The sequence below is a fragment of the Nycticebus coucang genome, chromosome 20, assembly GCF_027406575.1.
Source record: "Nycticebus coucang isolate mNycCou1 chromosome 20, mNycCou1.pri, whole genome shotgun sequence".
NCBI classification, from domain to species: domain Eukaryota; kingdom Metazoa; phylum Chordata; class Mammalia; order Primates; family Lorisidae; genus Nycticebus; species Nycticebus coucang.
Window position 1 is genome coordinate 60,490,840 of NC_069799.1, and position 27,768 is coordinate 60,518,607.

The 27,768-nt window shown below is 47.0% G+C and overlaps 1 protein-coding gene across 1 annotated transcript; it reads right to left on the reverse strand.

The window, feature by feature from the left end:
* Positions 1–731: 731 nt before the first annotated feature.
* Positions 732–27,655, reverse strand: PROSER2 (proline and serine rich 2). The gene is made up of 4 exons (XM_053573176.1): positions 27,531–27,655; positions 17,841–18,058; positions 5,337–5,604; positions 732–3,857 (listed from the first exon to the last, which is right to left on the reverse strand). The coding sequence occupies exons 2-4, from the start codon at positions 17,976–17,978 to the stop codon at positions 2,848–2,850; spliced, it is 1,416 nt and encodes a 471-aa protein (XP_053429151.1). The 5' UTR covers positions 17,979–18,058; positions 27,531–27,655; the 3' UTR covers positions 732–2,847.
* Positions 27,656–27,768: the final 113 nt, after the last annotated feature.

A 27,768-nucleotide genomic window follows, 5' to 3' on the forward strand; every position in this document is an offset into this window, starting at 1 on the left:
AGACTGAGGCTCGGCACCTGTGGCTCAAGCGGCTAAGGCGCCACCCATATACACCTGAGCTGGGGGATTCGAATCCAGCCCGGGCCCACCAAACAATGATGGCTGCAACCAAAAAATAGCCGGGTGTTGTGGCAGGCGCCTGTAGTCCCAGCTACTTGGGAGGGTGAGGCAGGAGAATCACTTGAGCCCAGGAGTTGGAGGTTGCTGTGAGCTGTGATGCCACGGCACTCTTCCCAGGGCCACAGTTTGAGGCTCTGTCTCAAAAACACAAACAAAAAAAGAGACTCATTTACAAGTATCACTTGGAAGAAAAAAAAAAAAAAAACCTGGGCACTTAAGATATATTTTTTCCTTTTCGTTGCAATTTTGCTTTGAAGCCTGTATGGTCTTTCAAATTACTTTGAACCAGATGGCCTTTAAGAACATCTCACATAGTCTGGTAAGGAAACTCATGCTCTAGGGTCTTTGTTAATGGGATACCTATAAACACAGCTGAGTTCATTAGCAGCTAGAATTTGAACTTCATACAAAACTTATGGCTTTAGGTACTAGGTGCAGCGTGTAGGAAATGACTAGAGTTAACAGTCTAATTATGAATAAATTTGGAAATATAGAAAGGATATAACAATTTTAAAAAATTCTGAATACATAGAAAGGATAGACCAATGTAATGGAGAATATATAGTATGTAACACAAAACCAAAGTTGCTTATACAGAAGAGAAAACTAAATTTATTTTTCATAAATGTGATTATGAGAATTTATTAATAGGCAGTCAAGTTCACCCTGCTCACAATGAAATCACAGGATTAAGATAAAAAGAAACAATCCTTACAGATACAGAATATTTAAAACATTATTCATATCAAGATCTTCATTAAACACTGTCTGGCATTTCTCTTTATAAAAAGGAAAACACAGCCCTCATAAATCCTTTAAACAAGTTTAACATAAACAAGAGTAAAATTGAAAGGAACTACTTTTAAAAGTTGCAAAATGAAAGCACCTATTTAAATTAAGATCATCAAGAATCAACGAGATTCATACTATTTATTATTCACGAGAGCAAGAGCTGGGTGAGACACCAGCACAGTTCTGCGGGAAAAATGATAAGTCATTCATTTTATGTAACTTATAAGGCAAAATCAATACTATGAAAAACGCCCTTCACAGCACATTTCAAAGTCTGAATTTTAGTAATATTCAATGGGAAAGAAACAGACTCTGTTACGGTGCTGGCGGAAGCACAAACACAGGGGTGTGACTGCTCAGAGCTGCCCTTCCTGTCTATTTTTAGAGGTTTAAGACTCCAGCCTTAAATAGTTTTGATAATAATGCTTGTGGGTACAACTCAGCATGTAAGACATAGTCGAGGAGAAACCAGTTTTTTCCCTGCTGGGAAGCCTAACTCTTTGGGTTTTCTCTTTTAAATAAATCCTGAGATCTTATTCATGGGATGTCACCAATTAAGGATCTTTAAGAATCTTTTGTTTTCTGCTGTTTACCGCATACCTGGAACATGCAAAACTAAAATCAGATGATCAATTAAAGGAGATGAATTTGTTAAAATCGTCTTCCCTATAAAAGCAACTATCCTGCTCATTTGGAAGCTGGGAATATTACTTGAATTGGAAACAGGGGTATATGTTGTTGAGGAAAAAGCATTTTTGGTTCACCTAAGCTATGTTGGAGATGTGTCCTTAAGAGGCTTCCGTGCTGGAGAATAATGATTTCTTGTATCGTCATCACGTGGTGGACGGAGTGCTGGTGTTCTGTAGCTACTTAGGAGGGTTTTCAGAAGCTTGTTATTTATCATGAATGCACATGTGCACACACACTACCTGTGTACACGTTAACATACGTGAACTTACACACATTCCTGTGTACATTCAAACACACAACGCAGGCTCGTACATACGTCCCAGTAAAGCTGACCTTGTAGTCCAAAGAGATTCTCAAAATTACCACCCTTCCCAAACTCAGCCCTTCTATTTTACTTCCACAACTCAAAATTATAGAAAATCATACTCTGAAAGTTTCATTCCAATTTGCAGTATAAAAAAACTGAGCAAACAAATTATATCAAGAAACAGAAGTGTATCTAGGGCTAAAGTACCATCTTTGTACCCTTCAAAAAAAAAAGTGTATATTAAGGTATTATATAAATTTTACAAGCACTTCTTTTTTATATTCTTAGGAAAAAGGAAAGATCCTGAGTATAAAGGACCTAAACTTCCTGTGGTGTGTACTCAGGCTAAAAGGCAGATTAGAGAATGACAGAGCAGACCCAATCCCCACCTCCTCCCAAATCCAAAATCACACGGCATTTACAGATCAGGGAAACTGACAGATTGTTCTATTTTATTTTTTGTGAGACAGAGTCTCACTCTGTTGCTCAAGCTGGAGTGCCATGGTGTCATAGCTCACAGCAACCTCCAACTCCAGGGCTCAAGTGATCCTCCTGCCTCAACCTCCAGAGTAGCTAGGACTACAGGTGTGTGCTACTGTTCCTGGCAACGTTTTAAAGATTATTCTTTCTCTGAGTTCTTGGAAAAAGGAAGAAGACAAGACACAGGCCAGATTCTCTTTGGAGCGTTACCCTCTCCCCATCTGCTTGGCCTGACAGCCACTGAACCTGGTGCCTCTTGGCTCTGTCCTTAACGAGGCTCAGCAGAGGGACACAGATAACTAGTTGCCCCTTATGTCCATTTCCGGCCTCGCAGCTCCTGGTGTGCAGGATGAGACCAATCTGAGTTGATGCTCACACTTCTCGTTTCGCCCTCCCACGCCATCCTGCCGCCCGGCTGGCACAGCAGCCCCAGCAGCAGGTGTCCCCGTCACATCATGTCAGGAGTTCTCCTTGAGCAGCCCGAGCTTCCTCAGGGCCTCACGCCTTGCCTCCTCCGAGGAGCCCCGGCCAGAAAACTGCACGGTGATGCCCTGGGGCCGGAAGCCTGTGGCCCTAGGGAGGGAGCCTGACCACCTCTGGGCGTCCTGGCCACAGTGTGGCTGCTGGGGCTCATAGCAGCTCCTGCTGGCACCCTGGCGCACCAGCCTGCTGGGCAGGGCTGGGTCTGGGCGGAAGGTGACCGTCTTCCCGGCTGGCACGAAGGGACTGGGCTCGCTCGTGAGCACATCGTGGATGGTCCGGAAGCCGTTGGCCAGCGCCGGGAACTCAGTCTGCACGCCCCTGGACTGCTGACCCCCAGCCTGCCCCCCTGCCCGGAGGCCTTGTGCTTCCCTGGCCAGGCCCTGCTGGCCCAGGTCACCTGGTGCCTGCTCTGGGGAGGAGCCCCACCTCTGCTCAGGGACATCGCCCTTCAGTGACCGCTCCTCTGTGTCCCCCACCGTGAGGAATGAGATACCATTGATGTTGGCCAACACCTGTGCTTTCCGCTCCTGCACACTGACGGCAGCCTTGGAGATGGTCTTGTTGAACCCCTTCCCCGAGCTATTGGTCAGGCTGATGTTGCTGGGGAAGCGGGGGGCCTTGGGTGTAGGCTGGGCTGCGTGTCTGTGCCACTGGACGTGGTCCCCGTTCTGTGGGGCTGAAGAAGTCGGCGTCCTCCATTCCCCTGGCCTGCTGTCCTTGGAGGGGGACGTGGGCGAAAGGGCATCGTTCCCTCCCAACTTCTGGGCGATGACCAGAGGGGTAGGAACCGAGCGAGGCAGTTTGGGGTGCTCTGCAGGAGGAGGAGAGAGCAGGTCCCTCCCAGGCTGGCCCGGAGCTGGTGTGCCAGGTGGGGCTGGGGACACAGGAAGGGGCTCCAGCGTGGGGTCTGGCACTGCTGCTTCCTCAGCATCTAGGCCCCTGCACTCCAGGCCGGGAATGTCTTCCTTCCTAACAGGTCCGGCCCCTGCAGCAGGAAGGAGAGGTCTCATGAGCTGCCACCTCATGTAAAAACAAACCATGACGTCCCTGTTCCCCGAATTCAAGCCTCAGAGGGACATAAGGACACCAACTTCCACAGTGTCCCCTATACCCTCTATCCCTGTGTCCTGCACCAGGCAAAGAGAAAGCAGATTATTCTCCTGACCACAGGCTGAGAACGAACCCCTGATGGAGGAAGACCTGTAGATTCCATCAGCACCATCAGGCTCCCGTCACCCCAGGGCTCTGAGGCTCCTTCACCCCAGGCCAGTGACAGGAAGAGGCAACTGACTTACCAGGGGATTCTGTAAAGGGGGAATGAGGCTGGAAAGTGTGCGGCATTCACGGACTACTTCAGCAGCCTCAGTGAGGCACACGGAGCCAAGTCACTTTCCCCTGTGACACAGACGTAGACTCTAACAGGCCTGCCTTCAAGCCTCTCCTTTGTCACTAAAGTGACACCAGTCATAGACCACCCAACTCTTGGCTACACTTACACTCCACACCTGTCTCCCAGCCCAAAGCTGTGAGCTGCGTCTTTCCACCTTTGTATCTTCAAACTCCCACACAGGCCTGCGCTTAGCACTGGTAGGAAAAGATCATGGCAGGGAATTGACAGTTGGGGGCTTATTTTCAAAGAGTGTTCCCCTTGGCACCATGATGTAATTGACACTTTAAAAGGATTAGCTGGTTGAAATGACTTTTAGGAACTATACGTCAAAGCAGAAGCATAATAAACGTGGGAAATTCACAGTCATATTAGTTCTGTATTTACCCGGAATCCACAGTTCTGAATAATGAACAGCCCTGCTTAAAACGCATATACACACACACACATATTTTTAGAAGCTCTTAACCAATGGCAGTATTTTGTAGTTACTAGAACAAAAGTACTTTCACTTTTATTTCTTCCTCATCTTTTCCCATCTTATCCCCTTGGCTACATTTGTTTCTAGTATCCTTTCCAATCACAGAAAAAAAATGGGAAGGGATTTCTACCTCCTTCCATTTCCATCACAGGACTCAGGAGACAAAAGCACACCTGTCCTTTCATGCCAGAGTCCAGCAGAATGCACCCAAGTGGGCCTTTTCCTGTTCCCCAGAACGAGCTGACTTTTCAAAGACTCTCACCTTGCAAAGTCATGCTACAGAAATGGGCTTAGAATCTTGCACTAAAATACAAGTGCCTCACATATTTTCTGTGAAGAAAACAACTGTGACCTGGAAGTAACTTCCAGTTTTCCTTCTATACCTGCGTGTGTACACACATACAAACACAGAAAGTCTCCTTATGAGCCCGATTAGTCTCATCCTAATTCTGGTCCTTTGGCATTTCCCCTTCGCTGGACATTGAAACTGCCAAGAGGATGCCCTTCTCCTGTCAGACTAGGGAGCCCTCGGCAGCGTCTACACTGCAAACCCAGGAGAAGGGCCGGAGTGGCTGTGCGGTGGGGCTGCCCCTCACCTTGTACTTCCTCCTCACCAGCTGCGCGCGTCCCATCCGGAAGATGCTCGGCCTCCCCAGCAGCAGGGGCTGGAACCAAATCGATGACATCTTCAGGCTCGGAAGGACTGGACGTGCTCCCTTCCAGAGAGTGGGAGGAATGGTGACGTTCACCACTGTCACACAGGACGAACTCCTCAAAGTCGTCCTCCAGGGAATCAATAGTCTCTTCAAAAAACAGGATGACATCCTTCTCCTCGTGGGTGAGGTGCTTCAGGCTCTCGTCGTCCTGTAAGACAGGTGTGGAGATGCGGAACAGGCAAGATGGAACGGACGGCCATTTCACTGAAGAAAAAGAAAAGCCAGAGCCACCCAAAGTAGGGAGGAGGCCAGAGCCCATGGTGGAGTTCCCTGATTTCTAGAAGTCCCTGCCACTCAGGTCACCTGCCTGACAAATGTGCCGAGCATCCTTACCATTGTACCTGAAGGAAAAGAATTCCACCAAAAACGCGTAGTGAGTAATGGATCCTCAGACCTGTTCTGAGCTCTGCACTTGTAGTTCCTAGTGAGTCAATGGTGAAAAACCAACTGACCTGGGCGGTGCCTGTGGCTCAGCGCTGGCCCCATATACCAAGGGTGGCAGGTTCAAACCCGGCCCCGGCCAAACTGCAACAAAAAATAGCCGGGCGTTGTGGCGGGCGCCTGTAGTCCCAGCTGCTCGGGAGGCTGAGGCAAGAGAATCGCCTAAGCCCAGGAGTTGAAGGTTGCTGTGAGCTGTGCTGAGGGTGATAAAGTGAGACTCTGTCTCAAAAACAAACAAACAAAAAAACCCCAGCTGACCTTGGGGACAACCTCAGGAGAGCTGTATTCAGCCCACTGCTATCAGACACAGTGTTTCCATGATAATAAGAAACCTCTAGTTAAAGACGGTGGATGGAGCGGAAGGTGGATGGAGGTGGATGGAAGTCACGTAGTTATCTCCTCTCCTTCCAGAAACCCCACTGAAACAATAAAGGGATTTTCCCCCCAGAGGCCTAAATCACAAAGACAAAATGACAGGAAAAGAGACAATGGCAAGAAAAGGAGGGCAGTCAGGGGGCAGGACAGGTGCAAACTTTCTGGGAGACCAGGGGAAGCTGCATGCCCAGTCAGCAGCTGGGACAGCCGGCAGCCCACCTGCGGCGCCCTGCTGAGCGGCTCTGGGAGTGTGGGACAGAGACAGGGAAGAGAGTGGCATGCTCGCCCCAGCAGAAAACTGGACACTTATTCTGCAAGAAGGCCCAAGAGGAACTGAAGCAAAGCTGGTGGGAAGAACTGTATCAGAAACGTGGGCGGTGAAGCCACGGTGCCTCCCCCGCCGACAGGAGACTGCACCCGTCTGCCTCTGGAATGGGAAGGTTCCAAGGGCGGAATGAGGCAGCCGCGAGGGCTCCCCAGCCAGATCAGCCCACAGGTCAAGGCCCAGCACAGAACTGTTCAGCAGTTTCTTAATATCCGGCTCTAGAGTGTGCGTCGCTATTTAAGAATCATCAAGCATCTGAGGAAAAATGTTAACATGAAAGATACCATGAAGCAACAAAACGACCAAAAAGCACAGGAAAGCCACCCAGGTGGCCACCTGCAGTCACCATCGTACCTGACTGGGAATTCTCACCCTACTAAGCTATCATTCTCTTCCGCTTTTTCACACGTAAGTACTTAACGGTAAAAAATAATGGCACACGTCTCTGGCACACGCAGAAAGCTACACAGGGCAGCTACCGGGGGCTGAAGAATGTTTTTTCCCTTGGGGACACTGAATAAACTGTGTGCCTGTGTTTTCACCGTGACTTGTCACATAAAGCCAGGTGTGGAATTTTCCACTTGTGGTATCATGTCAATGCTCACAAAGTTTCAGATTCCGGGGCATTTCGGATTTAGGATCCTACATGGACACTCAGCCCGACTTGCCATCTGGAGCTCCTCTTAATAAAGTGTCTGTTTGAGTCTTTCCCCTATTTTTCTGTCAAATTGTCTTAAAAAATATATATAATGTGTAGGAGTTCTGCATATATTCTAGATACAAATGTTTTCCTGGATACAGTTATTGCAAATATCTTGTTTCACTCTTCTCTCTCTTTATGGAGTCTTTTGATGACTAACCCTTAATTTTAACGTAGTACAAACATCTTAGTCTTTTTCTTCCATAGAACTTTTCTTAGGCCCTATTTAGGGAACCACCAACAACTTCATGGTCCATGAAGGTCCTGATAATCACCTAGGTTTTATTCTAGAAGCATTATTGCTTTTGACCTTCTAGATTTAGTGCTACAATTGATCTGGAGTGAATCAGACATAGGAGGTAAGGTCATGATTTCGTGTCCCTAACCACGTACTTGCGTCTGGAGTTCACCACCTCATGAGGGCTGCAGATAGGAAAACTGGCAACAACTTGAGCCTGGGGAAATCTCCTAAGAAGGGGCCCAGGGGAGTTATGGAAACACACAGCCTGGCTCTCCATTCCCACTTTGGGAGAAGGAGATCTTGCAGGAGAAACTTCAGAAATGAAATATTAGCCAAAAACCTGAAAGAAGTGGCTGGGAGTTAAGCAAAAAGGAAGAAGGTATTTTAGAAAGACTGTGTTGGTTACAGTGCAGATAATCCTGCATGTGGAAAACCATTTAGACAGGAATTAAAGGACATCTAAACGAGAGCAGTGGTGATGGGAACAGGAGGGAAATGGATTTGAAAGAAATTTAAAAAGCAGAATCAATTCCTCATGTAAAATTATGTTTTTTACAATTTTTTCACCACTCCCAGACTTTCTTTACACTGAAGGAAAAGAGCTGTGTCTGATACCTCTCTGAACTGCCCACAGAGCTCAGAGGTCCTCTGTGTTCAGCAGTCATCACTGTCACCAGACTGTTGGCTGTCCACTCACCATGTGTGTGGTTTGACTCTCTGGTGACAAGAAAGGGGAACTCTCTTAGGAAGTCCTATGACACTAATCACCGGGTGATGTTTAGAACACTGAACACAGGTGGACAACCTCGCCAGTCCTGATGCATGGCCTAGAACATCCCTGCCTCATCTGTCCCCCTCACGGATCTCTGCTAGATTATCCAGCCCCCTCGCCCTCAGCAGCACAGCTCTCAGGCACCCTAGGACACCTCACATTTTTCTTCTTTCCCTGCAGAGCAGTTTAGCTCAGTGATCCAACATATGATCCTTAGGACCTCGGCATGACAAAGATCCCTCTGGTTAATGGTCATGACGCTGTGGGTGTTGCAGGCTGACAGGACAGTGATCACAGCCCTCAACAAAAGCCTTACCCACCACTATTTGTTGAATGAAAAGTCAAAGGAAATAAATGAATGCTCTTTCTTGATCTGTTTTTTCCTCTACTGTGAGTTTCCTCATTGAGTGCTTCAATCGGGTTATTCACAAGGTTTCCAGAGAATCTACTTTGGTTGGAATAGTCATTTTCCTTTGGTTGTAGAGACAGCAGAATTCATGGGGCACTGGACCCACATAGCCCTTCAGCTGCAGATCCACACCGATTCCCACACTAAGTGAGGGACCAAAGGAAGAATGGACGGGAAAACCCCACATCTAATCCAACCTCAGACACAGCAGGCAGTCCCAAGGGCGGGTCTCCTAGAAGATGAACATCGGAAGGACAGCTCCCACGCATCTGCTGTGTCCCACGTATTGCTGGACAATGCCACATGGCAGACCGATTAGTGCAGCCCGGACATTTGCACAGGTGGAAACTGCGGTCAGAGATACAGAATGACTTCCCAGGGGACAAACAACTACAAGCGCCAAACGATCCTTGCTGGGACGCCTACACAAGCGTCGCAGATCTATCCTGGAGTTCCCCAGCTCCTTTTTAACCCGTGCTCTTTCCTTCATTCTCCTGTGCGTTTATTATGTGCACAAACAAGGCCCAAATCCAGTTCAGCCAACTGGTCAGCGAGCAGATTCCCAGGTCCTGGGAGGAGCGGATTCTTGCATCCTCAACCTGCCCAAGGCCTCTCTCTAGGGCCAAGGGCTGGAGTGGGGCTGGGTGACCAGGCACCTTCTCCGTGGTCCACCTGGCCTTCAGCCCTGACCCAAGGCAGGGCCAACAGCGCTGTGGGCTTGCCCTGTCATCTAACTCCCAGGGTGTGCCGCTGCCTCTGCCGCACTGCAGTAGAAACAGAGGGAAACCTTGGGGCTGAGGGAAGGGAGCAGGGAACTTCAGGGCCTTAAAAGAGGCCCACAGCCCTTATCCTGGGGAGTTCCCATCTCCCCGTCATGCCATCCCAAGGAGACCCCAGACGTGGCCTGTCTTGGGCTAAGATGTCAGAGAGAGACATGCAGGTCCTGGGAAGGGGCAGGGCTCAGACAGGGAGGGACTGCCCATAGACACAGGATGTCTTTTCAGGTGACAAAAATGTTCTAAAGTTGACCTTGGTGATGGTTGCACAACTCTGTAAATATACTAAAACCCACCGATTGGTATACTTTCATGGCGAACCATAGATAGGGTGTGTGAATTGCATCTCAAAAAACTGGTTACATTAGAAAATAAAACAAAAGAATAGGCAGAAGCCTGCTTGCCCCATAGAGGGGCAGGAGGTCGCGGCCCACAGAGGTGGCCCTGTAGGGCTGGTGGTGCTTTCGGAAGTGGTATTTGCTAACTTAGTTCCCGAAGAACTAAGTAGAAAGGAAATGAGGATTAACAGAAATAGTGGCTTTTTCGGAAAAAAAGTGAGTTGGAGAAAACATAAGTTTGTCCCTATTGATTTGAAAGGCAGGAAGGCTGTTAGAAAAAAATCCATTCCTTTAAATTACGTTTTTAATGTAGCAATTTGGATTATGGAATAAACCGCAGCCCTTTAAAAGGCCACAAATTTCCATACACTAAAAGAACAATTGAGAACACCATTATCTCACCCCTTTTAGCCCACCATGCTGACTTCAAGGAATGTCAACAAGTCTGAGGGACAAACACTGTTTTGCTTCAAGAATGACAGAAATCTATTACCACCCTAACAGGATTTTGAAGAAATAATTTCTAAAGCATTCAAACCAGAAAATCTAAAATGTCAAATATACTCAGGTAATCAAAATGCACACTGAACAAGCCCCCCATGAAGAGAGTGAGCCCCTGGCCTCGCCCCTGTCTCCTCACTCCAGCACAAAGATGACAGCAAAATGGGTCTATGTGGCCCCACTCAGGCTCTGACAAGAACATCCAGATAAAAAGTCAATGACAAGCTTGTTAAACAAATGCTAGCAACAGTTATAGGAGGCGCCTGCCTGTAATCCCAGCACTCTGAGAGGCTGAGGCAGGAGGATGCCTTGAGCTCAGGAGTTCGAGACCAGCCTGAGCAAGAGCGAAACCCCATCTCTAAAAAATAGCCAGGCACTGTGCTGGGCCCTGCACTCTCAGTTACTCAGGAGGCTGAGGCAAGAGGATCACTTGAGCCCAAGAGTTTGAGGTTGTTGTGAGCTATGATGCCAGAACACTCTATCCAGGGTGACAAGAGTGAAACTGTGTCTTAAAAAAAAAAATAGTTACAGAAGTCAACAATTGGGTAGTGCCCTGTAGCTCAGTGGGGAGGGCGCCGGCCACATACACCGAGGCTGGTGGGTTCGAACCAGGCCCAGGCCAGCTAAAGCAACAATGACAACTGCAACAAAAAAAATAGCCGGGCGTTGTGGTGGGCACCTGTATTCCCAGCTACTCAGGAGGCTGAGGCAAAAGAATCACTTAAGCCCAAGGGTTTGAAGTTGCCGTGAGCTGTGACACCACAGGACTCTACCAAGGGTGACATAGTAAGACTCTGTCTCAAAAAAAAAACAAAACACAAAAGTCAACAATCTTAGATTTATCTATGTTGGTATAGATTTGGGACAGGAGTTTTGTTTTTAGGGAAAGAATAGAGAAGAAAATGTTTGTTTGACTAAAAAAGCTGAGACGACTTAACATACTCATACTAAAATAACCCCTACCTAAAACATGACTGAGTCTTGCTTTGATAATTAAGTTCTTAGGCTTTTTTCTTCTCTGCTTTTTCTTTTAAACAAAGAAATTTTGTCTTACTGCAGATTACAGATAATTGTGGCAACTCCCTGTGAGGGATTTAAAAAAAAAGAACAGCAGATCTCATCTTTATTCCAGACCCTGAAAGCCATTTAAAAAATTACTTTTCGGCTAAGAAAGTTCCTCTCCCCCCACCAGTCGCCCACGTGGGCAGGTGAGGGCATTCGTTCTGGCAGAGTGAGATTTGATGTTTCTATCTTCTTCTGAGGGACATCAAAATCGTATCCCCGAGACTTGAGCAGTGCCTCACTGGGATTTAATAATCTGAGTTGATGAAAGACACCCTGGGCCCAATGGAAACCGAACTGAACAGGGGCAGAGAGAACAAAACAGCTTTGACTGCCGCGTGTCCTTTTGCAAAGGGTCAGAAAAACCCTCAGAGCACGTGGCGCTTCCCCGCTTTCGGGATAAGGGTTTAATTATGGTTGTTTCTAACTAGACACTATTGTAATTTCACAGCAGGGCTAACTTAAACCTGTACTTCTGGCAGGAAAGAGGCACAAATAAACCAGTGAGGGATGAGAGATGTGTGCAGTTAGCTTAGGGAGGAGGAGGGTTTCAAGACAATTTGCTGAATACTACAGAGCTGTAGGGAAACGGCCCCAAAGGCTTGCACTGGGCCCCACTGCCTCACGCTGGTGACACGATCTGGATTGTGCCTGGGCCTCTCTTACAAAGAGATCTCGACATGATTGCAAGAGGGACTTTAACTAACAATTGCAATCAGTGTAACCTGGCTTATTGTACCCTTAATGAATCCCCAACAATAAAAAAAAAAAGAGATCTTGATTAAGGTGGGAGCACCGTGAGTGTGTGGCCTTGCAGGTGCCCCAAGGTCCTCCTAAGCCATGTCACCTTGTCCTAGTTCTGGGACAGGCTTGCCACTGCATCGTGAGTTTCTAAAAACAATAAAACAAGTTCTAGTCCGTCTTCTACCTGTTTTTGTACACAGCAGGCATATACTACATGTTTCCCGAGTTGGACCTTTGTAAGAGCTGTTTAGCCATGTCTTAAAATAGCTGCTTGGCCAGCTTCACTTCCATCTGGGTGAGACAGTGGAAGAAAGGGATGAGAGGGTTCCTCACTGACAAGTCGGCCTCTCCCTGCTCATCCTTAGTCCTGTTCCCCTCCCTGAGATAACAGAACAAACTGCGAGTCACATCCCTGGGGTCCTCCACCCTTTCTGTCTGACCTACCCACGAGGAAGGCCTCCCGCTGCTGGCTTTACCATCTTAATGGGGGGGGAGGCATCAAATGCTTTGCAGAGGGAGGGGGCAGCTCAGGCCCAGGCTGATCACAGACTCCCTGGGGCCTGGGGGGCCACAGCATTTGTTAGTTTAGGGAGAAGGGACGTTTTAAGAGTTTGTTGAATACTATATCTGCCCAAGTCAGTAAAGACGAACAGAAGTACACTCAGATATCCCCAAACCACCCTTCAGGAAGGAGACACAGTATTAGAGTTAAGGCTGGTTCCATTTTCTAGAGGAAACTCCAGGAGGTCTGAAGGGCAGAAAAGACCTCAGGCTCATGCTCAGAGTGAGGACAGATGGCGGCACCTCCTCCTGGCAATGCACCGGGATGCTCTGTGAGGTGGCGTGAGCACAGGAGATACAGGCTTAAAAAGTCAAGAATGAGGCGGCGCCTGTGGCTCAGTGAGTAGGGCGCCGGCCCCATATACCGAGGGTGGTGGGCTCGAGCCCAGCCCTGGCCAAAAACTGCAAAAAAAAAAAAAAAAAAAAGAATGGCAGTAACCTAACGTCCAAGGCTTCCCTCGGCAGCCTTAAGGAGCCTCACGTATGCACAGCTCTCCGTCCTCCTTGAACCTTTTAGTTTGAGTCTATGTCACCTCTCGGGGTAGTTACCAACTTGGCAAAGAAGGGCTGCCTCGCATTTATATGAAAGCTGCCTCTCTTAAATGAAAGGGGTGCTCTTTAGCCAGTTATTGTAGGATTTGGCCAATTAATTCTAGTTTTATCTGTAACGTCCATTAGAAAATGTGTGGAGGCAGAATTCCTCACCAAGCACACAAACACATATATGTATATATATATCTATCTATCTCAGTTTGTCCCTGGATCTAAAAAAAAAAAAAAAAAACACAAAAGCAAAAACAAACTTATGCAAACACAACTGCCTCTGAGATATAAAGACTTCATGCTCAGTCATGATGGTGAGCACATGTACCAGTATAATAATGCTACTTACGGGGGCGGCGCCCATGGCTCAATGAGTAGAGTGCTGGCTCCATATACCAAGGGTGGCAGGTTCAAGCCCGGCCCCGGCCAAACTGCAACAAAAAAATAGCCGGGCGTTGTGGCGGGCGCCTGTAGTCCCAGCTACTCGGGAGGCTGAGGCAGGAGAATCGCCTAAGCCCAGGAGTTGGAGGTTGCTGTGAGCTGTGTGAAACCACAGCACTCTATGGAGGGTGATAAAGTGAAACTCTGTCTCTATTAAAAAAACAAAAACAAAACAATGCTACTTAAGTAGCTATTTTAATTTTTAACTTGTACTGGCTCAGGAGAAAAGTTTCTAAAGAACAATGATCTGGGGCGGGTCCTGTGGCTCAGTGAGCAGGGCGCCGGCCCCATATACCGAGGGTGGCGGGTTCAAACCCAGCCCCGGCCAAACTGCAGCAAAAAAACAGCTGGGCGTTGTGGCGGGCGCCTGTAGTCCCAGCTACTCGGGAGCCTGAGGCAGGAGAATCGCCTAAGCCCAGGAGTTGGAGGTTGCTGTGAGCTGTGTGACGCCACGGCACTCTACCAAGGGCAATAAACTGAAACTCTGTCTCTACAAAAAAAAAAAAAAAAAAGAACAATGATCTGTTACATCCCAGGTGACACTTCAACAAGTATTTTAAAACTTTAGTATACTCTTGTTTAATATCAAGCATGCATCTTTTATGTTCTTTGAAAAATAACCTTTGCTTGAAAACATACTTCTGACTGGTCACAGTGGCTCAGGCCTGTAATCCCAGCACTCTGGGAGGCCAAGATGGGAGGATGACTTGAAGCCAGGAGTTTGAGACCATCCTGAGCAAGACTAAGACCCCCTTCTCTACAAAAAATAGAAAAATCAGCTGGACATAGTGGTGTGCACCTGTAGTCCCAGCTGCTGGAGAGGCTGAGGCAAGGCAGATGGCTTGAGCCCTGGAGCTGGGGGTTGTTGTGAGCTAGGCTGATGCACCTATACTCCAGTCTGGGTGCCAGCATGAGATTCTGTCTCAAAGACAAAACAAGACAAACCTCATGCTTCTGTAAATCACAACTAGTTTGGTTGTGTATTTAAGAGTCTCTCAGAGGGCATTTACATGCCACACAGTCTGGAGACCCAGACACACTGGGCACTGACTCATCCCTCATGACATCAGGGGTTAAAGGGCAGCAAGTGAAGGAACCACTCTGATTGACTCCCCTTCTAAAGAGAAAAGTCACATTAAAAGAAAAGACCTGAGGCGACGCCTGTGGCTCAAAGGAGTAGGGCGCCGGCCCCATATGCCGGAGGTGGTGGGTTCAAACTCAGCCCCAGCCCCCCCCCAAAAAAAATAATTTAAAAAAACTAAATAAATAAATAAAAAGAAAGAAAAAACCTGATGAGTTAGAATAAAAGAAAAGCAAATCTCCAAACTTAGACTTCCAAGAAGTGGAGTGTGACATTTAAAGATGCTATGATGCTGTGATGGGGACCACCTGCTACAAAGGCTGCCCTATGAAGATCACGTGTCGTTTGATCCTTTAAAACACTTTAGTTGCCATTTAAAGTCGAATGTCAAAGTCCCTCTATTGGCTAGTTCTAAGGACAGTGCACAAGTGTGAAACAGGAATGGACAACAATCACACTCCACTCAGTAATTGTCCACGAAGGAAAAGGCCTGACACACGTTTAACAAGCCTAAAAGAAAGACGATGAGACACATGGGCATATTCCTCCGACATCCCGGGGAAAACAGGCAGTGACGGGGGATGTGCAGAATGGCACGAGTGGGCACCCCCCCCACGCACACGTAACTTCACGCACGCTTCATCAAAGTGGGACATGAAACACTGTTTCCACCATCTTTATTATTACCCACGCCGCTGGGCCCCACGGGCACGCACAGAGAAATCGACCTCGTCACGTTAGTACTGCTGTAAGAGTCTACCAGATAAAAAAGAACTGGGGGGGGGAGGGGGTATGCTCTAAATCCATGGCTGTGCCCCAAAACAGGACCGGCAGAATTAAGAAACTTGTGAGATCCCAGGGAGGAGGGAACATTTTACCACCTCACTTTTAGTGATCCATGAAAAAGAGAAAGACAGAAAGAAATGCAAGGATCCAACCGAGACGCCGGGGGTGGGATAAGCCATTTCTCTTTGTGACTCGACAGGCCTCCTTTACACAAGAGCTCTTACCCCTGAAGATACATTCCTGCGTATGACATCCTAACAAACAGCCAACACGCTGTGTGCTCTCCGAATCTGCCAGATGACAGGGTTGGCTATTCCACGTGCCTGTATCATCTGTGAACAGTTGACTGGGAAACTCCCTGAGTTCATACCACAGACCCACTGCTTCCGGTTAAAGTATCTTGCAGGTGCTCTGAGTACTGAGAGGCTTCTTTTCATTTTCTCCTAAGCCTTCCACAGTTGCTACCCCGAGGCACCACCAGTCGGGAACGGAGGACTCTTCCCCCATCTGGGGTGAGTGTGGCTGAAGACTGCCCTGAGCTGTCGGCGTTTCTCTGGGGATTGTCTTGGCTGAAAGAAACAGATTGTCACAGCCACACTTCTCTCTCTGCCTGATCTTGCTTCCTCCTCCTGGCACTGATACTGATTCTGGGACACTTCCACCAGGGAACCTGTTTCACTCTAACCTCCAACTCAGAATGTGCTGCCTGGGGATATGGATCTGCAACAATGGGTGACACTCAGCACGGCATCCTAGATCCCTGCAAGAGCACTTCAATATTAGAGTGAATATATAAACCACACAGGAGCCGGGCACAGTGGCTCACGCCTATAATCCTAGCAGTTTGGGAGGCCGGGGCAGGTGGACTGCTTGAGCTCAGGAGTTCAAGACCAGCCTGAATGAGCACGAGAGACCCTGTCTCTAAAAATAGCTGGGCATTGTAGCAGGCACCTGTAGTCCCAGCTACTTAGGAGGTTGAGGCACTAGAATCACTTGAGCCCAAGAGTTTGAGACTGCTGTGAGCTATGACGTCATGGCACTCTACCAAGGGTGACAAAATGAGACTCCGTCTTAAAACACACACACACACAAAGACAGAAGGTTAACAGAATAGTCAGTTAACTCTATTCCTCAAAATGGGCAGGTGTGCAGAGGCCAGTAAAGCCCAGTTTATCTCTGCAGAGAATAGCAGGATTTGTTGTGAGAGGCATTAGTTGCTTAAAATGAAGAATGGACCCATTGTAATCAGAATGGTGATATCAAAGCAGTAATTTTTTTTCCTCCAAATTCAAAATGTTTGACAAGCTTGGTATCACAGTCTCTCCCTGGAGAAGAATGGCAGGTATTCTATCAGCTCTCCATCAAAAGAGGCCATGGTACAAAGAGTGTGAAGAGTTGTTCCTCAAGTTCTACAGCAAAATGAACAAGAAAGGCAAAAAATAATTCAAGTATCTCAACGTCTAAATCATTGTACCCATTTGCTTAGATGTTCATCTGATGAACATTCTCAATTTAACACCATCACCTCATGGACAGGGTACCTTTTAGACTATTCCCAAAGTTAGCCACGCCGAGTTTTAGAAATGCCCTTCTAAGGCCAGGTGTTGTGAGAGCACAACAATCTCAGTGCTCTGGGAGGTCCAGGCGGGAGGATTGCTTGAGGCCAGGAGATTGAGACCAGCCTGGGCAACACAGTGAGACTTGGTCTCTTAAAAAAAAAAAAATCAGCCAGGCGTGGTAGCACATGCCTGTAGTCCCAACTACTTGGGAGGCTCACTTAGGCCCAGGAGTCTGAGGCTGCAGTGAGCTGTGATCAGGCCACTGTGCTGCAGCCTGGGTGACAGAGACCCTATCTTTTTTAGAGAAAGAAGAGAGGAGAGGGGAGGGGAGAAAAAAGAAAAGAAAAATGAAAAGAAATACCTTTCTTTAGCAGAGCAAGACTGTGTCCAGACTCCAGGACACTAATGATTGGAATATTAATGTGTATGTCTTTTCTATATATTCTCTTTTCTTTATTGTTTTAATTAAAAAGTTAGTTTCAGACTCTCCATTCTTAAGTATCTGTAGGCTCTCAGATATTCAGAGTGTAATTTGTTATATATTTTTCTTCTGGCAAAGCAATCAAATGATACATGTATGTGGGTCATTATGAAAGTTTTGAGATATGCAAAAAATCAGAAATGTAAAATCTGCATGGAGGAGATTTTGTAGGATATTTCCTAAAGGTCAGAAGGGGCAAAGTCAATCAACTAGGGCTCCCAAAAGTTCCCAAGGAAGCCGCCACTCACCAGTGTGAAACTTCTGGACCGAGACCCGCTGCTCCGACTCTCCAAACTCCCACCTCTGCTCAGGTCCCCGAGCCCGCAGTGGGGGGACATGTTGGAGTCCATCTCCGAGGAGTCTGACTTCTGGTGGCTCACAGGCATCCCCACAGAAACCCGCTACCGGCGTGACCACAGGAAGTGCAGAAGGGGTCAGCGTCCCATTCTGAGGGAGCAGATCACTTCTGCAGAAATCAAACAGAGACACTGGTTGGTGGGCCTGGACGGTAAAATGCTCAATCTCTCAGGAATGAAAGGTTCTGCACAAGTTAAATTTGTCTCAGTTCAGAGGCTCAACCCCGTAAATTCATTTAGTAGGCCTGGTCTGAGTCCCAAAGAGTTTCTGATACATTGCCTGGTTTAAGAATCAGTGTGCAGAATGGAATTTCTCTCTGGAAGGGCTGACGCACGCATCTGTCTTTTTTAGTACCTAGACCAGTGGTTCTCAACCTTCCTAATGCCACGGCCCTGTCGTGACCCACAGGTTGAGAACTGCTGCACTAGCTTTTGTTCAATGTGCAGTAGGAAAAATGGAAGGATATTCTCAGGCTCGATAGGAAGGCTGGGGTAGGTTGAAGCAGGTGTTGACTGATAGGATGAAACCTTGATTCTAAAGCTTGTTGGAGGTAGGTTAGGATAGACTGCTGGTGACCATGACCCCAGCACTCTGGGACGCCAAGGTGGACTCTGAGGTGGGAGGCTCACTTGATGCAGGAGTTGGAGACCAGCCGTGGCAATACAGCAAGAGCACTCTACAAAGAATAAAAAAATTAGCTGGTATGATAGTGTATGCCTATCTGTGGTCTCAGCTACTCAGGAGGCTGAGGCAGGAGGATCCGCTTGAGCCCAGGAGTCTGAGGTTGTAGTGAGCCAGGATGACCCCACGGCACTTTAGGCAAGGCAGCAGAGTAAGACTCCGCTTCCAAAAAAGGAATAAAATGTTGATTGCTTTTAGGAGAGTGGTGATACACAAGTGTGTTTCAAGATTAATCTAGCAGAAGAGTTGGGCAGAAGCACAGAGAGTGAGAGAGGCAGGAGAGCAGCAGGTGGCAGCTTATAAATTTATGGGCCAAGCTCTTTTAAAAAAAAATATAGCCCCAACATTTTAGATAACACTCATTACAAAAGATAATCAAGATTCATTACTTAGGGTGGCACCTGTGGCTCAAAGGTAGGGCACCTGCCCCATATGCTGGAGGTGGCGGGTTCAAACCCAGCCCCGGCCAAAAACTGCAAAAAAAAAACAAAAAACATTCAGGGCGGCACCTGTGGCTCAGTGAGTAGAATGCCAGCCCCATATACCGAGGGTGGCAGGTTCAAACCCGGGCCCTGGCCAAACTGCAACAAAAAATAGCCAGGTGACATGGTGGGTGCCTGTAGTCCCAGCTACTCGGGAGGCTGAGGCAAGGGAATCGCCGAAGCCCAGGAGTTTGAGGTTGCTGTGAGCTGTGATGCTACGGCACTCCACCAAGGGTGACAAAGTGAGACTGTCTCAAAAAAAAAAAAAAAAAAAAAATTACTTAACCAAAATTCCCATTTTAAAACTCTAAAAACATCTTATGTAGGAAAAAGAAATTAGGGTATCCTAAAAATAGAGCTTTGATCTAAAAGAAAAGCTTACATAAATACTTAGGAGCAGTTTCAAACATGTCAATGTTGTTGTAACCATTTCTTTTCCCTTTATCATACTTACAGATCAAATCCTTCAAATTTGAAAGAGATTAATCTCATGCAATGTATGGATTTCAATCAAGGGCAAATGGGGATGGCTACACACAGCTATAGAAGAGAGGCTTAACTCGGCTTCACTAACAGGGATATACCAGAAGGCCAGTACCAGTCAATATGAACACCCTAACCCAGTAACAATTCCCAATATTGGCACGTAATAAATGTCAGTATGCAGTCCAGGACTGATTTAGCTCAGAAACAGGCCTGCACACAAATAAACAGGTTGAAATGAAATAAATATGTAGCTGGGCGCGGTGGCTCATGCCTGTAATCCTAGTACTTCGGGAGGCCACGGCAGGTAGACTGCTTGGGCTCAGGAGTTCGAGACCAGCCTGAACTAGAGTGAGACCCTGTCTCTAAAAGTAGCCATTGTGGTGGGCACCTGTCGTCCCAGCTACTGAGGCAAGAGGATCGCTTGAGCCCAAGAGTTTGAGGTTTCTGTGAGCTATGATGATGACATGGCACTCAACCAAGGGCGACAAACTAAGACTCTGTCTCAAAAAAGAGAGAGAAATAAATATGTAGGAACTACTCTCTAGTTTGGGCTGTTTCTCAATTTCAAGAAAAAAAGCCTTGAAAATAAAAGGATGTTTCCAAAAATATTCACTAAGCAAGCAGGACTATGTCCCAGGGCTGAGATCAAAGAAAAATCCCCCTCAGCTGGAAGCTGGTTTTGTCTGGGAGTGTGGTGAAGAGTTAGTTTTGCTCTGGAGTATTAAAAATGTCCCTGGTGTAGCATCCTTTCCCTATGATTTTGCTCTTCCTCTGCGTTGGGTTTCTCCTTACTTCTGAAATGTCTTATGTAAGAACTGATGACCTTAAACTCTATTTGGCACTCAAGGGTATTGAGTACAAGTAAAAATTGAAAAAGGCCGGTAATTTTACTTCGTGGAAGAACGATCATGCTTTCACTCTTTCAGGTTTTGAAAAGCTCTTTTGAACAATGTAGAAAAACAACTTTAATTTCAAGCTGTCTCTATTGTACATAGTTTCAACTACTAGGAAGAGATAATTTGCTTAGGGCCCAGCAAAGCAGGAAAGTCGCTGATTCGCCCACAGTTAAGCAAACAAGTTCCCCAGGTCGCCTCTACCCAGGCAGGCCCAGTTCAAAGGCCCTGAGGGAAGACATTTCCGACTACCAGATTCCTCACTGAATGAGAGATGAAAACCCGATTTTCCTAAAGTAAAATCTCACCTGAGATTGGTTGTCGGGATGTCTCCTGGGTTTCTGGTTAACAAAGAGAAACAACCCACAAGGAAGCAGAGAATTACCAACAAAAACAAAATCTAGCTGGGAGAACAGTTCTATCTGATGACAAGTTTGCAAAGACAGACGCTGCAAATTCTTACTAACTCATTATCCAAAAATGACAGTCAATATGCCTCTAGCGTTTCTGAATTCTTGAGAAAATGAAAAAACAAGAATCTTTCAGTGCACGCTGTTCTTCTTTTTGTGAAACAAGTTCAGGTGCTTTGTCTTCATTTATTTAGCCGTTATTCTCCTTGTCCAGCCCGATATGTGCTAAGCTGGTGAGACAAAATGCAGTACTTCCTACTTGGAAGTAACAGCCATACCTTCTTATTGTACAGCACCTTTTTTTCCCTTTGAGAAGCTCAAAATTCTTGGCTGCATTTTTCATTCATCCTTACAAGGAAAATCCAGCTGACCGGGAGCCTGGCCATTTTGCAATGGTATTTATAACACCTGGTTAGACGGGCAGGCCAGATCTGATTTACATATCTTATCTCAAGTTGAACAGATTTCAGTCCAAACCAGAGAGGAGCAAAGCTCACACCAGATCTCCTGCTGGGTCAACCTACAGTGTCAAACTTTTTCTTTTTTTAAAGACAGTCTCACTCTGTTGCCACAGGCTAGAGTGCCGTGGCTCACAGCAACCTCAATCTCCTGGCCTCACTCAATCCTCCTGCCTCAGACTCCTGAGTAGGTGGGACTATAGGGGCCCCCAGCCATGCCCTAGCTTTTCTATTTTTGGCAGAGACACAACAGGGTCTCACTCTTGCTCAGGCTGGTCTCAAACTCCTGAGCTCAAGAGATCCTCCTGCCTAAACCTCCCAGAGTGCTAGGATTACTGGTGTGAGGCCACCACACCAGGCCAAACGAGGGGTTTTTAGCACTTTTTCAAGAAATTAGGACAACCAAATATTTGCTGGAAAGAAAAAAACTAGATGACTCCAATTGACAGTTAAGATGTTATTACTTTCAGACTCTCAAGGATTGCCAAGAGTAGAGTTTGACAATGACTACAGGAAGGAATGAAAAGGGTCTGAGACAGTCAGGCTTGTAAGCCTCAGCACCTGGGAAAACACAAACAAAACTCACCTCCAGATGAAAGGAGAATCTGTGAAGAAACACAATATTTAAACATACTGTCATTTTCTGTGTATTTTCAAGTTCACTGACATGAAATGCTTACAATGGTTGAAAAGGGAAGGGCCTACCGACTGAGCTGAGTCCTAGGAAGGTTATCATTTGTGTGGGGCATCGTTGAATATTGGTAATTTCATATGGTAAACCTAATAATATTCTGATGACTGATAATTACCATTGTAAAAAAAAAAAAAAAGCAAAGTGTTTTCTGAAATAAAATTTTAGGTGCCGTTTTATTACACGTGGATACTAAAATGTTTTTCCTCAGAAGGTATCACTGAAATCGAAATAGGAGTCAACAGGGAAAAGAAATTACACAGCGGGGCGGTGCCTGTGGCTCAAAGGAGTAGAGCACTGGCCCCATATGCTGGAGATGGCGGGTTCAAACCCAGCCCCGGACAAAAACTGCAAAAAAAAAAGAAATTACACAGTGTACTCACTTCACCATTGATTTTAAAGACGCCTGATTCAGAAAGTGAATTTGCCTGTACTAGCAGGAGCTCACCCCAGGATACAGAGGACAGTATCTTTAGCATACCAGGAAAGTGAGGTGCAAAGCCTCTGAGTCTAAGTGGTGAGTCCTAGGGGCTTGCTGCTAGCACTCTAGTGTAATCACTTTTTTGGACCAGGAATTCTATTTGCTAGTTGACATTTTCGGGTTTCTCCCATGTTTATACCATCTTTTATCTTTGTGTTTTCATCCTTCCTTTCTCAATCCTGAACATCCTGTTCAAGTTACTCCCTGCGGCTATAAACGTCTATATGCCTATGGCGCAGTGGAGCCCGCAGCTGAGATCTGCAGTCACAATCTTACTCTCACGAACCTACAAAGGTTAATGGCTCCAAATTAGAGGCCAAAGTCTCGGATGATAGGATGATGATGAAATCCACACGTCTACCATGTTAGCCTAATTTTCCACTTGCAGCTCTTGTTGGCCCAGCTCAAATGTTACATTCTCCTGGTGTTCTGACATTTCTGACAGAAAGAATATCTCTGTCCTCTGTCCCCCAAGGATGTGTGGAATTGTTATCAGTTCATATTTGTCATTTATCTTATCTCCTCTACGAGGCCATAAGTTTCTTGAGAGTAAGGACCCTGGCCTTATTCACCTCTCTATTCCCAATTTTTCCAAATATTCTTTTATGTTTGGAATTTCAACGTTCATGAAAACTCCTTAAACTCTATTTTTTTTCGAGACAGTGTCTCACTCTGTCACTAAGGTTCTAGAGTGCAGTGGTATCATCATAGCTCATGGAAGCCCCTAACTCCTGGGCTCAAGAGATCTTCCTGCCTCAGCCTCCTGAGTAGCTAGAACTACAGGTGCACGCCACCACACCCAGCTAATTTGTTTTTATTTTTATTTTTTTGCAGTTTTTGGCCAGGGCCTGGTTTGAACCCGCCACCTCCAGGATATGGGGCTGGTGCCCTACTCTTTTGAGCCACAGGCGCCACCCTTTGTTTTTATTTTTGGTTGTACAGATGGGGTCTTGCTGTGTTGTCTAGACTGTTCTTAAAATCCTGATCTCAAGCAACCTTCCTACCTGGGCCTCCCAAAATGCTGGGATTACAAGTATGAGCCACCATGCCCAGTGTGGTTCTTTTATCAAATACACCATCTGGGGAGGCAGCAATTGTTACCTTCTTAGGGTCTGATATAAAAGAATACAGGTGTTTTTTCCACCCACACAGATCATTCCTTTAATTTGTACAAAATAGAGTATTTTAAATACTGTCAGATTTGGGTTTGTAAAGGAAAACTGTGGTGAATTAGTAATTCAGAATCTCTAGTTTCAGGATCTCAGAAGGGCCTAAGATGTCCTTCGGTCCTACCCCAAATTTTAGAGACCAGAAAATCAAGTTCCAGGAGGGTGAAGTGCAGTACTGTTCTTTTTCCCTAAGTGCCATTAACTTGTCTTTAAAAATAAAACATAAATTGTGTACATCAAAAAGAGGAGTATACGGGGACTGGTGTGTTGGTATGTCCAGTGCCCTGCTTAGGGCTCAGAGAACCGTAGGTCATCGTCAAACAGGCACCAATCACTGCATTGCTGAGTGAGCTGATGAACGCTGCAGCCTTGGGTTCAATAACGAAAACAGGCAGGTATTAAATATTTCACAGCACTTAGTCAGAAAACTGGCTTCTTAGGAGGAGAAGCCCAAAAGAGAAATCCGGGGGAGGGCGGCGCCTGTGGCTCAAGGGGTAGGGCGCTGGTCCCATATGCCGGAGGTGGTGGGTTCGAACCCAGCCCCAGACAAAAACAAACAAACAAACAAAAAAGAAATCAGGGGGAAAAGTATCCACAACAGAAGGAAGGTCTGAGAAGGAATATACAAACCAAGCTCTACAAAACAACTGCCCTTCCATCTACATGCAAGCTCTGGAGATAGGAAAGCTAATACCAGAGAAACAGACATTTCCCTAAAGAAGATTTGTCAGTGGCTAACAAGCACGTGGAGAGATGTTCAACATTACTGGTCACTAGGGAAACAAAACTATTAGAGATAGCACTTCATGTCCATGAGGATGGCCGTAACTTAGAAAAAGAAAATAGTGAGTGTTGGCAAGGATGTGGAGAAACCAGAACCCTCGCACACTGCTGGTGGGAATGCGGAATGTTGCAGTCTGGGAAGACAGTTCAGCAGCCCTCAGCATATGACTCAGGAAGCCCACTCTCAGGTACAGACCCAGAAGAACCGAAAAAGGTGTTCAAACAAAAATTTGCACACGACTGACTATTCACAGTAGTCCGTTCACAGCAGCTCAAAGGTAGAAACAACCGGTGTGCATTCACTGACAAATGGGGAAATAAAATGGGGTAGAGCTACAAAACAGAATATTATTCAACCCTAAAACGTCCTGAAGAACAGACCCAGGCTACACTAGGGAGAGATCTTGGAAACATTAAGCTAAAGGAAAGAAGCCAGATTCAAAAGGCCACAAACTGTAAGATTTCATTTATAGGAAACGTTCAGGATAGGAAAATCCAGAGACAGAAAGAGATTACCCCAGGGGCTGGGGTCGCAGGGGAAAAGGGACTGTCTGTTTAATGGGTACACGTTTCTTTTAGGGGTGATGACAAAGTTCTGGAACGTGATAGGATGATGGTTGCATAACACTGTGAAAGGAATGTACTTAGTGCCACTGATTTGCACACTCAAAAGTGGCAAATTTCATGTTACATGTATTTTACTTCAATAAAAAAATAAAAGGGAATCAAGTCTTCCCAGGGCTGGAGTCTGTGGACATACACAGTCTGAAGATAGTCGTTCACAAACAGCCAAGAAGGCAGAATGTTCTGCCCCACACGTCCCTTCCTTTCTACCAATCCTGACCGTGCAGATTATAAACACAGCACAGGTTTCCTTCAAATACTCTTAAGTTTCCAGATGAATGTGGTGAGTCTGAAAGGGGACAACAGCCTTAGTGAGAGGTGTAGGTCTGCTGTGGCTTTCCACGGAGGCTGTTATCAGAGGCCAACCTCTCAGAGTAGACAGGAGATGGCCCCAAGTCCATCACGAACAGAGCTGCCAAGGACAGCTTAGAGCGCATGGGCAGCTACAAAGCGACCACATTGCCAACAAAAGTGCAATGGAAACTGAAAAGGAATGCCACCCTTCACTGTCAGAAAAAAGAGCTCGTGTAGTGGGATGCTCCTAGGATTCCCCTGGCACCTTCCTGGCCTCTCGGCCGTTTGGCGGCTGACCCACAACAATGTAGGTAAGATGCACTTAGAACTTTTTGTTTCCAGAGGATTCCCTGCTCTCAACTGTGCTCGACCCAGTTGAAGGCTCCAGGCTGCCTCCTGCAGTTATCTGAGATGATCTTTATGATAACCATACTGTGCCAACTATAGGCTCCTTAGGTGTCTGAGAACTTGGCAGCGGGAGCAGGTATCTCTTCAGCTCCTGATGAAGGCTTACTTGATCTGATTTTAATCAGTTTGAACCATATGGCTGCTACCTGGAAATGATTGTATGCCCAACGACCAGTCAGGGCTCAGCACACTGTAGGTGGTCAGTCTACAGATATTGCTGAATGAATTAACCAGTGTGCCAGGCCTGCATTTAACACACGCAATCCCCCCTCTCAACAGAGGAGCCAAACATACTCAAATTTTCTTAAAAGCATCACTCTTCTTTCCAGCTTTCTCTCAATTATCACTCTAATTTTGGATTTCTTATTTCTAGTAATGGAGAAAATGTGTTACTTTTAAATCATCAGCACCCCCAATTTTCAAAGAGAAGCTCATTTGAAGTGCTGTTACCAAGAAATATACCCAGTTAGTTAAAAATGGCTATTACTAGTCTGGGCAAGAAAACACACAAGATTCCATACATACGCTGTCAATTTTGGCAAGAAAGAGTTTAGACAACTTCCATCCTTCCCACCCAATCCCAAGTAAATAGGACATTTGTTTGTATTTCCACATTGGCTTCAGGAATGAAAATACCTCCTCCACCTAGAAAAACAATCAGTAACATTCAGACATGGAACTTTCAGGGCAAACCTCTCCCTAATGCAGGAGCCCTACAGAGTGCTTTTGAAAAAAATCAAGTAGAAAAGTATTTTTAATAAAGTTTTCTCTTGGGAGCATTTCCCTCAAGTTCACTCTTACACCTGGTTTGGTGTTTCTATACCTTTCAGTAATACAGATTAAAAAAAAAAAAAAAGTTCTCCATTAAAATTGGAGCCAGAAGGAATCTTCTACCTTCTCCAGCAACAGACCTGAATGTTTTACTCTGTTGAGGAGGAAAAAGAGACATAAAATCTTTTCTTGTACCCTTGGGTTTTCTGCTCTGCACCAACTAGGTTCTGGGAAAGAGTTAAAAAGTTTTCTGAGGTTAGTTCCTGCGGTTAAGGGGGGGCTAGAATGCTTAAATTTAGACTCTGTAAAACAATACTGGGAAACTTTCAAAGCCTTGAAGAAATACTGGAGTTTATTTTATTGGCTTTTGTGAAATTTCATCACATCAGCCTCATTTTCTTTTCTTTTTTTTAATCCCTCCCACCCGTTCACTGGGCAGATCCGACACGTTCCCGCGTGATTCATTTACCTGCCCGGGGGGCGGGGGGCGCAGGACAGAAACCTACTGACCACTTTGCCAAAGCCCCCAGGTCAGGTCCACAGGTGGCTCCGGCCACCCACCCCTGCCCAAGGTCGGACCCACAGAGGTCCCCGGTGAAAAGTGTGGCTCCGTGTCCCCAGCAGGACTCCGGGCACGGGGCGTCAGGGACAGCGTGGACACTCCAAGTCCAAAGCTAGAAAACCGCCACCCACCGGTGGCCACCCGCCCCTGGAAGACCCAAACTGCGCGCCTCTGCCCAGCTTCCCGAGCCCCGGAGTTCTCAGGAGCGCAGTGACGACCTGGTGGCCTCGCCCTCGGCGACCCTGGTGTCCCAGGTGCAGAGCCGGGAAGGGGCGTGGGGACAGCGCGCAGCCGGGCCGGGGAGAGGGCGCACACCGCCCGCCGCGCCTCGACTCTCTTCCAGACCCGGCGCCGCCGCTCCAGCCCTGCCTGGGGTCAGCGCACTCACCCGGGGCCGGCCCGCGCGGGGACCGCAGCTGCCCACGCCGATCGCCGATCGCCGCCCGCAGCCCTCGCGCCGCCGCCCGCGCGCGCCTCGCCCCGTGTGCGCGCTCCCCGGTCGCCGCGGCCCGGCTCCCCGGACACGCACTGCGCGCGCCCGCGGCACTTAAAGGGACAGGCGCGGTGTCCAGGCGGCCGTCCGGGGGGCGGGGGCGGGTCCTCCGCCCGCGAAGGAAGTCTGGATA

What these genes read in the sequence shown, in the direction of transcription:
- PROSER2 (XM_053573176.1), bottom strand. Translation starts at nt 17,978, where the DNA reads ATGCCTGTGAGCCACCAGAAGTCAGACTCCTCGGAGATGGACTCCAAC. An exon ending in GGTCCAGAAGTTTCACACTG is followed by an intron (nt 5,605 to 17,840) that starts GTGAGTGGCGGC and finishes CCTGTCTTACAG; the next exon opens with GACGACGAGAGCCTGAAGCA. An exon ending in TGGTGAGGAGGAAGTACAAG is followed by an intron (nt 3,858 to 5,336) that starts GTGAGGGGCAGC and finishes TTCCTGCTGCAG; the next exon opens with GGGCCGGACCTGTTAGGAAG.